Raw genomic sequence first — 14,334 nt, 5'->3', positions numbered from 1 at the left:
GCTTTCACTCGATCCTACCATGTCAGGCGTTTGTTTGTTTTGTGATTTCCTTTGTGGTCGTTGGTATTTGTCTTGTTTTACTCTTTTTCTCTTTTCTCTCTCTCTCTCTCTCTCTCTCTCTCTCTCTCTCTCTCTCTCTCTCTCTCTCTCTCTCTCTCTCTCTCTCTCTCTCTCTCTCTCTCTCTCTCTCTCTCTCTCACACACACACACACACTCTCACACACACACACACACAATATCAAGGCTCTCTCCCATAATCTCAGAGAAGCGTGGAGAGAAGGAGGGAGGGAGGGTGGGAGGGAGAAAGGGTTGGAGGGACGGGAGGCATGGAGGTGAAAGAAGCAGAGGAGTCAGTTGGTCTTGTGGTGTCTTAGTGATCACACGTAACGGCACCTTTGGACGCCGGTGAGTCTACCTGTGCATACCTGTGGATACCAGAGTGGTTGGTTACGTGGAGGTGTGGGTACCTGTGTGGCTGAGGGAAGGGCTGCAGGGATGTGTTTGGCCTGGGTCTTCTGTCACTCCTTTTGGACGTTCTGTGTTGTGAATCTTGGCGTGTACTTCTTTACTCTTGTCTGTGATTTCGACTTTTCTGCTTACTGTTATGAAAGTATGTGGAAATAAGTGTGTGTGTGTGTGTGTGTGTGTGTGTGTGTGTGTGTGTGTGTGTGTGTGTGTGTGTGTGTGTGTGTGTGTGTGTGTGTGTGTGTTTTAGTGCATTAGTCAATAGGCTTAAGTGCATGTGAGCTTGTGTGCGTGAGAGTCTGTGGGTGGGTGAATGTTTGCGTGTGTGTGTGGCTGAGTGAGCGTGTAAGTGTGTGCGTACGTGTTAGAGCAGGGAATCGCTTCATAGTGTCGCATTCTTTACCGCAGCGACTGCCTGCAAGGGTGACTGGCTGCTTCAATTGTTTTCCCTTGTAACTGACTGACGTGCCGGCCACCTAATGCCTGATGAGAGAGAGAGAGAGAGAGAGAGAGAGAGAGAGAGAGAGAGAGAGAGAGAGAGAGAGAGAGAGAGAGAGCCCGTCTGTGTACCTTTTACGGGAAATAATTTTGTGTTAAATAGTTTTCCTGGTGGCTCATATGGTTGACTAGATGGGTCTTACGCTATATAATGGTTTAGCGACTGAATGGATGACTTGATTACTTGACCAGTTAGATGAAAGGTCAACTGCCTGATTAACAATGGCCGGCAGACAGAATATATCGCTGGCTGGTGGACTGACTGGCTGGCTGGACTGACCGGCTGGCTTGCGAAATTTCTTGCTGACTGTCTGACTAACTGGCTGACTGATTTACATGTAATGGTTGTACGGACACTAAACTTACCTTTCTCTTTCATTCTTTCTTTCCCTATCCTTCTTTTTCTTTCTTCTCTCACACACAGACAAAAATATCAGCAAGCAATCTTCACTAGTAGCATCAGTAATAGAGGTCACCATCTGCCTAAGACTTTGTCCTGAGAGAGCAGAGCGATCAAGTTCCTGAAGAATAAACCCGAAGCCAGATATCACAACTTCCTTCGTATTTAGGTTAGCCCGAGGTGGAGGTGGCGATGATGGTGGTAGAGGGAGAGGTAGGAGGAGGGGAGAGAGAAGTGGCCGTGCCTGGAGGGAAAGGAGGAGGGGGAGGGTGACTGGAGGAGCCGCAGAGAGACTACTCATTAAACTGGAAGAGGAAGTGTTGCGTCATTAGAGAGGCCAGTACGGGCCGAGGAATTGGAGGTACTGAGTGTGGAAGGGAGGAGGAAGAGAGAGAGAGAGAGAGAGAGAGAGAGAGAGAGAGAGAGAGAGAGAGAGAGAGAGAGAGAGAGAGAGAGAGACAGACAGACAGACAGACAGGCAGGCACAGATAGAGACAGCCACACAGTCACACAGATAAATGCATAAAAAAAACAAATAGTCGGACAAACAGACACACAGGCAGACAGACAGACAGATATAGAGAGAAACAGAAACGAAAAAAGACGAAAAACAGACAGACAGACAGAAATAAAAGGGCTACCATAAAGGGCAAAGAAAGGGCAAAGAAAATGTTAACACTTCACTAAATGGGACAAGAATGACAGGGCAAAATAAAAAATAACATGCGCGCGCGCGTACACTCCCTTACAAATGCGCACACACGCACAGACCGACGTCCTTGGAGGGTCCCGTTAATCAGAAGTTTTGAGATCTGCAATTATTTTTCGTCTCCGTTGCTTTTTGTCAGTCAACCAATTGGGATAATAAACGCCTGCCAAAACCCTATTTCCATGCAGATTATGCTGAAAAGACAGTAGTTGTAGTAGTAGTAGTAGTAGTAGTAGTAGTAGTAGTAGTAGTAGTAGTAGTAGCAGCAGTAGTAGTAATGGCTTCAGTAGTAGTAGTAGTAGTAGTAATAGTAGTAGTAGTAGTAGTAGTAGCAGTAACTGAAATACAACCAGCAGCAGAACCAACAGTAATGGAATATCTTTCTGGCAAATCTCAGGTTCCGTACTATAATTAAGGTACAGGTAACGTAATTATGTAGCGGCGGCACCGAAAAATTACTCTGCATAATTGTGAAACGTACCTGTTCGTGGCCCTCACCTGCGGCATTTCCTCTCAAAGAAACACCCGAAATGTTCGTCCTTGTAAGCCAGAGAAAGGCAATCTAATTATGGATATGGTATGCATAGGGGGTTCTTGGCGTGGCTAGGGTCAGCTCGTACGTTTAAAGTCCTGTATGCTCAGAACTAACTCTTTCGTTGTCCTTCCTATCCCATCCTATCCTATCCTATCTTTTGTCCTCTCCTTTCTATCCCTTCCTATCCTTCGTCCCCTATGCTTTGAGCTGACTCTTTCTTTTTATCCTTTCTGCCTTATCCTATCCTGTCCCATCCTCCGCTCTGTATGCTGTAAACTAACACTTTCGTCTTATCCTATCCTGTCCTGTTCTACCCTTCGTCCTGTATCCTCTGAACTAACTCTTTCGTCCTATCCCTCCTATTATATCCTATCTTTCCTTCTATCCTTCGTCCTGTATGCTCTGAGCTAACACTTTCATCCTCTCCTTCTCCCACAAGCAGCGAGAGTGGTTTCAGGAGCCTCCCAAAGCATATAAAGTAGCTTGGTTGAGTTTCGTAATAGGAGGAAGAAGAATACAAACACTGACAAGGAAAAGGATCTTGCCCTCCCGAGAAGCATTGTGTTGCCTTGTGTTGCGTCAAGGCGTCGGGCTCGTTAGCTATAATTGTTGTTGGTGTTGTTCGGAGGAAAACTTTTCAAGGGCACAAAACGTTTTCCAGTTAATCTTTACTTGATTTCATAATTACCTAATGAGTGTAATTGTTGGTCACACGTCATTGGGCGACTAACCTTGTGGCGTCACGTTTGGTAATTGCATTCTGATCTCCTTTTTACTCCTCTTTTTTTCCTCTCTCAGCGTCCTTCGTAACAGTAACGAGGAAACACGAAAGGGAAATCAAAAGGAAAAAATAGATGCAGGATTAGTCACGTTTGGTAATTGCATTTTTATCTCCTTTTCCTCTTTTTTCCCTTCTCAACGTCCTTCAGAACAGTAAGAAGAAGACTTGAAAAGAAAACCAAAAGAAAAACTTAACTCAGCTTTAGATAATATTCATCCGTCAAGACAATTATGTTCAAGTAACCATCATATTGTGTTCATGGAAATTTCTATGCTAGCACAAGTAGTGATCCAAGGCAGGTCGGTGTTAGGTAATGATCCTTGGCGTTCACCTGCCACTAGAAGACAAATATGTGCAAAAATAGACTTCATATTTTGTGGGAAATTTCAATGACAGCACAAATAGTTATCCAAGGTAGATCGGACTTAGGTAATGAAGCATGACGTTCATCTGACACTAGAAGACAACATTCAATATAGACAAAAATACGCTTCAAATATTGAGGGAGATTTCAATGCAGGCAAAAGTAGTAATCCAAGACAGGTCGACGTTAGGTAGTGATCCTTGGCGTTTAGCTGACACTAGAAGGCGATATTAACATAAACACAGCTTCATTTATTGTTATGGGAAATTTTAATGCCGGCACAAGTAGTGATCCAAGACAAGTCTGTGTTAGGTAATGATCTAAGGCAGTAGGAGACAACATAATATACATCTAAGCTTCATAAATTGTAGGATATTTCAATACAGGTACAAGTAGTAATCCAAGGCAGGTCGGCGCTAGGTAATGATCCATGGGTGTCACCTGTCACCAGTTCTCATCAAAGGAACCACACATGCATAAAACAATGACGTAGCAGCAACCTGGCGTGATTAGGGATGCGGTAAGGCCACACCTGCCCCGAGGCTCAATATATGGAGGCCACACCTGCTGCGTCCCAAATTCTCCCCGGACGCACGCGAAAGTTCCCCTCGAGATCTGCAGGTTTGGAGGGAGGGTGAAGGACTGGGTGGTGGTGGTGTTGATGGGGGTGGAAGGGTGATGGTGTGGGTGGTGTGGGGGGGGTAGTTGGAGGTTATGGTGGTGGTGGTGATGGTGATGGTGGGGGTGGGGGTGGTCGTGGTGGTGGTGATGGAGGTGGTGGTGGTGGTGTGGGTGCCATCAAAGGTCATGGAGAGAGAGAGAGAGAGAGAGAGGCAGACAGACACACAGACCAAATGAAACAGACAGAGACTGAGAACAAAAAACAAAGAGAATTAAAAAGAATCAGAGCGAAAAATATAACAAAACAAAACACACACACACACACACACACACACACACACACACACACAGAGAGAGAGAGAGAGAGAGAGAGAGAGAGAGAGAGAGAGAGAGAGAGAGAGAGAGAGAGAGAGAGAGAGAGAGAGAGAGAGAGAGAGAGGGCAACACACTACAAATATATATATTAAAACGAAGATTTATAACCATCACTACATGTGCAACAATATTTATGCAAGAGGCAGGCGGCGGTGCGGTGGCGGTGGCGGGGACGGGAGGCAGGGAGGCAGGGTGGAGCCGAGCGTGCGGGGAGTGTGTCGTGGGGAACACCGGAAGAAGGGCCGCCAAATGAAAGTTGGAATGACGATAGAATAACATGGACTAAAGAAGGAAGATTGTATGGAAGGAAGGTCAAGAAGGGATGCAGGAGCGATGTGAGCTGAAAGTGTAGCGTGAAGATCAGGATATCTAGAGGGAAGACTTATAGAAGGAAATACGTGAAGAGGAAATGAAGGAGGGCCCAGGAATCAAGTTGCACGTTGGAGAAAGAAAAGGAAACATATATAACGAAGACTGTAAATGAAGATACATGAAAAGAGAATAAAGGGGTGCTCAGGAATGAAATTGGAGAGTGCGGGCAGGAAACATGACCTTATAAGAATGTTGAGAATGAATGACATGAAGAGGAAACAAAGGAGTACTACGAAACATTTGTAATTAGGAGAGATAGGAGAACAGGAACCACAGATGGATGGCTGTAAGAAAGGGCCATCTAGAGGGACTGAAGGAGTAAAGTGGAAGGGCAAAGGTAAAGGAGAGTGAGTAAGAAAGTGTGAGGTAAATCGTTTGTGTGTAATACGGGAGAAACTGTAAGTGTTGGGAATTACAATGCAAGCAGAACTGTTGGAAGAAAGAGTAGAATTTGGACGAGGTAGCATGAACAAAAAGGCATACGAAGGCGAGTAGAAAAAGAATGGATAGTGGAAAATGAAGTGTAGATGGGATGAGTAGGAAGTGTAATTGTGCGAGTAGAAAAAGAATGGATAGTGGAAAATGAAGTGTAGATGGGATGAGTAGGAAGTGTGTGTCTATTGATGCGTGGAAGGAGGAAGTGTGTGCGTGTGTGTGTGTGTGTGTGTGTGTGTGTGTGTGTGTGTGTGTGTGTGTGTGTGTTGAGGGGAAGTGGCGCAGGTACGATGTGCAAGACGGTGGTGTACACGGAGAGCTCGCCAGGGGAGAAGAAAGTGTGGAAAGTAGGGGACCGTGTAGCTAACTGACCGACTACCTGACTTTTAGCTGAGAGGCTGCCAGGGTGATTACTGAGTCGCAGTAGCAGACAGAGGAAGCTTCTGGACCAGTGTGATGATGCAAAAAACTAAATATCCGTGCTCTCTGTTACAAAAACTCTGGATAGGGAATATAATGACAGAGGGATTGAGTGTTGGGGAGAGAATCCGAGTTTGTTACGCGAGGTGCATGATACTGTATCCTCCTGGCAGGCTAAGATTGAGTCTCCTTCGTGGGGCTGGGTGTGTGCATTACTGGATGGTAACACGATCCTGGGAGCGTTGACTTTTTTTTTTTTTTTTTACGTTTTGGTCTATTGCGCCGGTAGGCTTCTTCCCGGTGGATCCTGATGGTCGGTCCAAGGCTCCTTTCCGGTGGCGCCTGATGGTCGGCCAAGCCCGTTCTGGCGCAGGCGAGTGTTTATAGTAGCGCCATCCTGCATTGCCTCATGCTGCCCTCCCAGAGCTCATCTTTAATCCTAGAATCTAGAGTCCGGGTTGATAGGTGGTCTTCTGGACAGCATGTGGGTAGTTTAAGCCACTCGGCGGCGGCTGAAAAATTCCAGCTTGGTGGCAACGGTCGGGGATTGAACCCGCGTCCTCCCGAACGCGGGGCCGTCTCGCTATCTGTTCAGCCACCGCCTCTCCGCCTGTGGGGGGAAGGGGGAGGGGGATATTCGAAAACCTCGTATTTTATGTGATGTTAACTTGATAGTATTCTTGCTCCACTACTACTACTAATACCAATACTACTACCACTACTATCACTACTTTCCCTTCTACTACAATTGTTCTTATTCAACAGTAGTAGTAGAAGTGGTATTATTATTATCATTTATTATTATTATTATTATTATTATTATTATTATTATTATTATTATTATTATTATTATTATTATTATTATTATCATTATTATTTACTTACACCATCAAAGCCACTACTACGTTTTTACCTTCGAGTCGCCTGGATCGGTGGCGTGGTTATAACACGACCTGCAGCGCCTGTGGCCTCAGGGTGGACGGCCTGGCTCACCGGGGAGGGGAGGGGAGGAGGGACTAAGACCGACCCTGAGGACACACACACACACACACACACACACACACACACACACACACACACACACACACACACACAGGTTAGGGCTTCTGTATATGTGTGACTTTATGTGCGTTTGCGTGAGTATAGAATACGGTCACGTGCCTGTTGACTAGAGAGAGAGAGAGAGAGAGAGAGAGAGAGAGAGAGAGAGAGAGAGAGAGAGAGAGAGAGAGAGAGAGAGAGAGAGAGAGAGAGAGAGACTGAAGTAAGTGCAGTGCAAGAACCCCCAAGGTTATCAACAACTGAGCACCCCCCACCCACCCCCTTAATAACCTGTTCTGCTGTCACCTGAGGAAGACCTGTCTCACCTGGCCCATTACCCATTACCGCTCCTTCTACCTGTCTTCCCGTCTGTGTCTGCCTGTCATCGTGCATTTCTTTCTATCTTTGTGTGTCTTGTCTTCCTGTCCATCTTCATAGTTTGCCGTCACTGCGGTAATCTTTAATCTTACCTCTCCGTGCTGTGTTTCCCTCTGTCTGTGTCTGCTTGTCATCATGCATTTCTCTCTCTCTTTCTTTGTGTGTCTTGTCTCCCTCTCCTGCTTCTTAGTTTACCGTCACTGTAGTATTCTATAAACTTACCTCTCCGTTTTACTTATCTCTCTGTTTGTCTGCCTCCCAGTCTGTCTATCTCTCTATGTAATTGTTCTGTTCTCTTGTTTAGCGTTTTCCCTGTCTCTGTCCATCTGTCTTCTAGTTTTACCTCTACTATAATCTTCTTCACTCTTAATTACGTCTTCTTCACCAACCACACCACTACTTTTTCAGCTGCCGTATGTTTTTGCTCCTCTTTTTCATCCTCGTTGTTACCCGGACGTTCTTTTTGAGAGGGTGTTTCAGAGGAGCAGGTGTAGTGTATCAGTGGTAGAGGGACGCGTGGTTGTGGTGCCAGGTGTGTGATCGGGCAGGGGTGATTAGAGGGAGAGTTGTGAGCAGATGTGTGAGGAAGGAGAAGTAGAGGGAGAGTTCTAAGCAGGTGTGTGAGGAAGCAGTGGAGAGAGGTGTGTGTGGCGTGTAGGTAATAGGTTAGCAGTGCATGATGGAGCTAGTGAGGGGAGAGAGAGGAGGAGGGGAGGGGAGTGTGTGTGTGTGTGTGTGTGTGTGTGTGTGTGTGTGTGTGTGTGTGTGTTTACATGGAGGGGGCGACTGTTCAAAGCGAGACGGATAAGAGGGAAAATTCACGTGAAAAATATGGAGAAATTGTAAAAGAAGGAACATTTCAAGGACACAGAATAACCACAAAAAAAAATTGAACAGTAAGAAGACACCAAAAAAAAAAAAAATCTCAAACACTGATGAAAAGAAAAAAGTTATGGGATAAGTTTTTAAGCATAAATGAAAGGAAGAGAAAGTATGAGCATAGAAGCAGGTTTTCCATATAAACAGGAATGAGAAAGTACGGATGATGACGGAGGAGGAAGAGGAGGAGGAGGAGGCGGAGGAGGCTCGGGGTGAAAGGAGGGACAGGGAGGGGACAAGTGGCAACCATTCGACCGAAACAGGTTTAGGACACTCCCTCGAACCGGCCTTGGAATTAAAGGTCCTAACATAACTCTTTCTGTATGTCTCTTTTGTGGGTTTTGAAAGTGGATGAATATATAGACGGATGAGCTATTTGTGGACAAGCAGACTACGTGTTTGTCTTCCTTGATTTGTTTTGTTTTCTGTTGACCGAAGCCGCCGAGCCTTGACTAATGATGTGTTTCCCTTCGTTACAGATGAGGTTCCTATTGGCTGCGGCCGCCCTTCTGGCCGCCCTCACACATGCACGTAAGTACCTGATGTGTGTGTGTGTGTGTGTGTGTGTGTGTGTGTTTACTCTATCGTCCGTAGTGAGTTATTAAGGCTTTCGGGACCGTTTCATCCTGAGCGTTGATTGGCTGCTATGGCTGAGCCTCGTCTGTGTGTAACCAATCCGCGGCCACTTCACACCGCCGCGCCGAGAGAGGCTTTCTACTTTTGGTCATTAAAAGAGAAAGCTGGACCGAGTCGGCGATTTTTTCTCTCTCCTTCACAAAGATAAGCTGAGATGATTGGCTCTCTTCAAAAAGGTCCACAAACATCCTTTTTTCTCTTGTTGCTAATCCTGGCGCATCGAGGAGTGAGTGGAGGCTGTGGTGGCGGTGAGCCTGAGGTGGGCAGCGCGTCCTTGTGCCCCGCAGTCCAGAACTTCAATAAATGACTGTGCCGGTAAACCACTCAGGCCTGAACTCTCCCCACGAACTTATCTGCCTGCGACGAGTAAAGAATCCAAGCTTTTTGAAACTCTGCTGGTGTCTTATTATCGTGTCCACTCAAACAAGAGGACCTCACCAGTGAAGGTCCCACACAAACTGATTTGGCACCGAGGAATAGAGAATCTAAACTTTAACCCTGTACTTTCCTGTTTCTCGGTTTCAGACATCTTCTGGTGGAGCATTTTTTTGTGCTCACTTTGTCAGGAGGAACTCGGCGTTATAGGAGCCATAACGTTTCAACTAGGAATCATTTGTTAAGTTGTAGCGTCCTCGTGTATAGGCTATTGGCGCTCTTGTTGATAGTAACTCAGCATTTTTTACAGCTGTGGAGGCAGCATAAGGGAAAAAGCAGAAACAACAAAAAAAGTCCGCTAGACGCTATCTCGAACAAAAGATTAAAGAACAAAAGGCCATAAGAAAGGTCAATTTCGGTGTCTTGATATTCTGAGTGAGGAATTCACGTTTTAAGCTGTAGAATGGTGGAAAACTCTTCATTTAATTGATTCACTACCCTCCTTGAAACATTCCTAACAAGGGCAACGATCATATCTCTTAGTTCACCTGGAAAAGCCCTTCATTCATCCACAAGGCGACAGGGACAGCCCTTCACTGGACCCGTTTACGTGAGCCACGCCCCTCACGCGACCTCGAACTCACCGACTCAATGGCTCCTTGTCTGTACGGAAATTCCAGTGATTCTGTTGTAATTATTCTGATCCATTCACTTCCTCCCCCGTCCCCTCTCCCTTCAGTACTGTTAGCCTTAGGACACCGACAGTAACCAGTGATGTAATATGTCTAGTTTGATACGTATATGGTTTTGTCCCCCCCCCCTCTCTCTCTCTCTCTCTCTCTCTCTCTCTCTCTCTCTCTCTCTCTCTCTCTCAAAAAAAAATAACAAGGAATAGTTCAGGTAAATGGGAAAACACATAAACACCTCCACAGGCCCCCCGCCGCGCCGCTAGTCAGGTCCCGTTACTCGGCGCACTAGTAAACACATGACGTCACGGCAGACACACGCTGCCCGCCCGCGCCGCCGTCTGCCTCCGCGCCAACCCTGTCAATAGGTTCTTTTTATTACTAATGTATTTATCGACTGGAAGACCTTGAAACTCTTTTGCGTTGGATTCAACATATTTTTTCTTAATCCTTAACTATGTAGGTTGTGAGCAAGGACGGTAGTAGGCAGTGCAAACCATGGTAGTAGTGGTTGCTGTAGTGGTAGGGATGTAGGTGGAGGTGTGGAAGTAAGCCTTCAAACTAGTAGTCGTGGTAGCAGTGGTTGTTGTGGAAGGACTGAGGGGGGGGAGTTGAAGTAATCGTAGATACTGGTAATAATGGTTGGCGTAGTGGTAGAAATGTAGGAGAAGTAGAAGTAATTGTACACAATGGTAGTCGTGGTAGTAGTGATTTTTGTAGTAGTAGTAGTAATAGTAGGACATGGTAGTAGTGTGCAGGGAGGGGACCAGAAGTAAAGGAAGGTGACGGAGAATGAAGCAGAACGAAGGTGAAATCAGATAAAAATAAAAGAATAATGCTCGTGGGATGTGCAAGAAAGGTCACTGATCAACTTGTCGCTCCCTTCTTAGTAGTAAACAAGAACAAAAAAAAAGGCTCCCAAGTTTCAAAGCAGAACACTTCATCTCTAAATCGTGCCGCTGTAGAACGTTGAAAAGGTCGACGTGGAACATTAACAGTAGAAGTTTGATAAGCGTAAGAATAAATAATCTACGAAAAAAACTAATTATCTGAAAAACAAGAAAACAATAAATAAGGAGCAAGGGGAAGGAAGCAGGAGAAGGAAAAGGGCAAGGGAAGAGAGAGTGAAAGAGGAGGAACGGAGAAGGTAGAGGAAGTAAAGGAAGAAAGTCGAGGATAAGCCTAGAGGTGGTGAAAGTGGCTGCCTGTGTGTGTGTGTGTGTGTGTGTGTGTGTGTGTGTGTGTGTGTGTGTGTGTGTGTGTGTGTGTATACTTATACTCAAAGGTGATTCGTCTCCTTACCCTTAATGTCAACTTCTTAAAGTGAACCTCTGATATATGGAGAGGGCGTCCGCACACACACACACACACACACACACACACACACACACACACACACACACAAGGCATACGTTAACCATTAGAAGGTGAAGTAGGAACAGAAATGGGGAGAGGAAGGAAGGAGAGAGGAGGGAAGGGAGGAAAGGAGCGACGGAAAGGAGTAACATCGTCTGACCAGGAGAGAAAGTCTGGCAGGGAGGGAAGGAGCAGGTGGCGGTGATGGTGATGGTGATGGTGATAGTGGTGGCGGTGGTGGTGATGGTGATGGTGATAGTGGTGGCGGTGGTGGTGATGGTGATGGTGATAGTGGTGGCGATGGTGGTGATGGTGATGGTGATAGTGGTGGCGGTGGTGGTGGTAGTTGTAGTTATCGTTATAGACAAGGAATGTTGGTCACTGAGCAGAGTTATTATCTGGTAGGGATTGCCTCATGTGGGTTAGTGTTGCGTGTTGTTAGCGTCAACGAGTAGCGAAAAGGGTGATAGTGATGGTGACGGTAGCGATAAAAAAACATTGGAGTTATTTAGACGGCAATAAAGATGATGACAGTGACAGTTAATGTGATGGTGGGGTGGTGGTGACGGAGGCAGTAGAGGTGGTGATCGAAGTGGTGGTGGTGATCGTGGTGGTGGGGACTGCAAAGGTGGTGGTGATAGTAGGGTAGTGGCGGTGGAGGCTGCAGAGGTATAGTCCGTTTCATTCCATCTGTCCACTCGCGAACGTAGATGTGGCACCTGCGCATTGTTAGTTCGTGATTGCGTGAAGATCAACTTTATATTTTCAGTGATATATTTGAATGTTTGTGTATACAAAAAAAACTCAAGCCCTTTTATACGAACCGCAAACATGCCGATTTGCATCGATAAATTATAATTATAATCTACCATACAAGCACACGAAAGAACAACTTGTATATCAAACAGTATTGTCTGGTCATACTCGAACGATTTTTAAGGCGTTTTCAATAGTGTCACCGACAAGTCAAACGGAAGCTTACAAAGGCAAACGATATCGAACGTGCTCAGGGATGTGTTTGCCCAAAAGGCAAACGCCAGCAAACGCTTTTCATCGGCCAATCAGCGAGTAGTAACCACAGCACACAGCAGTCAAGTTCCCGTAGGAATGTATTTTGAAGAATGAAATATAGAATGTAATGCTCTTTGAGACCCAGAAACTTGGTGTTGTATAAAGAAATATTTATTTTCTTGTAATTTCACATTGAAAAGAACCTGAAAATGACATAGGCAAGGGAAAGAAGGGATGATGATGCGTTTTCTGATGACATTTCGCCTCTTTTTGACCGCTAGGCAGCGTTGGCCGACTCTATTTTGTGGCTGTGACATTAATCCCGGAGCCGAGCTGTTTTTTTTTCGTATGTTGGTGCGTTTCTTGCATCATCTCTTAACATAACCATCATGTGCGGGCGAGGAAATATATATTTTTGCAATATTATAGTTGATATCAAGCTAAAACAAGGAGAAAATTTGAGTTGGCTCAGAACCCATATTTGCGAACTGTAAACATAACACTTGCCACGGAGAAATCGTCTGCCGCTGGATGAGAGGCATATACAAAGGATTAAGCACAGGTGATCTGCAGTCATCCTCAAGGAACAAATTGTCGAATTCCTCCATCTTCCTACTTCCGACAGTGTGCACTCTGAGTACTTGGGTCTGAAGGGTGATGTTATGATGTACGTACTACACGAGGTATGCCCGGGCGGTGGCGCCTGTCGTCTGGCAGCGGGGCTGTAAGTCGTTTTCAGTAGAAACGGTGTGTTGTATGCTGTCGTTTGACATGTCGGTGACACTACTGAAAACGCTTATAGCCTTTCAGATACCCATATTTCATCTCATTCAGGTACATAAAGTGACATCCGACTCTGCAAGTGTCTATACATTTGATGTGTTGCATGTAAATAACATGGGTAGTCCAATATTCGACATAGCCTAGCATCGCATTCAACAGTTATTACTTATTCATTTATGTTATTTCGATTATTAATCGTTATTTACATGCAGTAAATTATTAAGATACCCTTTATTTGTACTTGCAGAGCCAGATGTCTTTTAATATACCTGAAATGAGCTATCAATCAATGAATTTGAAAAAAAAAAACATAGATCGTTCGAGCATGATGAGACTATAAAGTTGTTTGATACAAGTTTGTCTTTTCGTGTGCTTGTGTGTTAGATTATATATTATTGATGCAAACGACTGAGTTTTTTTTTTTTTTTTTTTTTTTTGTATTCATAAACATTAAAATAGATTACTGAAAAATAAACTTTAATGTCTATCACAACAGTTGATTTTCACGTACTCACGAACTAGAAATGTACAGGTGCCACATTTATCAAAATTGCCGCTTTGTTGGTGGACAGATGAAGTGAAACAGACTCTAGTGATGGTAGTGAGGTGGTGGTGGTGGAGGCTGTGGTGGAGACAGTGCGGTAGTAATAGTGGCGGTGGTAGTAGTAATGGTGATGATAATGGTGGTGGTGATGGTGATAGAGGTGGTGGTGGTGGTTGTGGAGGAGGTAAGTGGAGCAACTCTTTAATCGGAGAAACTTCCCGCCAAAGGTTTCTATTTACGCTCCCTCCTCCTTTCTCTTCGCCACACTCAGTCTTCATTTTTATCGCCCAAGACAGCCTATCTTCGTTTCTCCTCAAGTATTGCTCGTCTTCGCTTATCCCTTTCATTCAGGCGCGGACGTGGCACCCAAACACTCTGGCTGGTTACCTAACGACGTGGGAAAGAGGAATTCGTCACCCTCATGAAATAATCGCCTAAGTCATTTTTCAGCGATTTCCAGGTTTTTGTCTACATCAATTTCTCAACAAGTGACGCCCATTTTTGTATAGTTGCCTTCGTTATTCATGGTTTGAGTGTTCTGGAATTGGCCTTTTCATTTCTCCCTAAATCTTAAGCCAAATGAGATAATGACTTCTTTTCTGATTTCCTGTAAAGTAGAAAAAAATGACTTGGGCGCTTTGTTTACGAAGGTGACGAAATATTGACTGGT

At 45.1% G+C, this 14,334-nt stretch overlaps 1 protein-coding gene across 5 annotated transcripts in view; it reads left to right on the top strand.

Annotated features, from left to right (window-relative positions):
* The first annotated feature begins 316 nt into the window (after positions 1–316).
* LOC127007474 (proteoglycan 4-like) overlaps positions 317–14,334 on the top strand; it is a 65,488-nt gene continuing 51,470 nt past the window's right edge. For 4 of the 5 annotated variants that reach the window (XM_050878544.1, XM_050878547.1, XM_050878543.1 and 1 more), the window contains exon 1: positions 8,753–8,804. In XM_050878544.1, the coding sequence (XP_050734501.1) occupies positions 8,753–8,804 (52 nt within the window). Of the gene's footprint in view, positions 406–8,752; positions 8,805–14,334 lie in introns of those variants that run through there. The other variant, XM_050878542.1, reaches the window with a different exon arrangement.

This window comes from Eriocheir sinensis, chromosome 35, assembly GCF_024679095.1.
Source record: "Eriocheir sinensis breed Jianghai 21 chromosome 35, ASM2467909v1, whole genome shotgun sequence".
Classification (NCBI taxonomy): Eukaryota; Metazoa; Arthropoda; class Malacostraca; order Decapoda; family Varunidae; genus Eriocheir; species Eriocheir sinensis.
The sequence above is the reverse complement of the archived record's forward strand: the minus strand, read 5'-3'. Positions and strand labels throughout refer to the sequence as shown.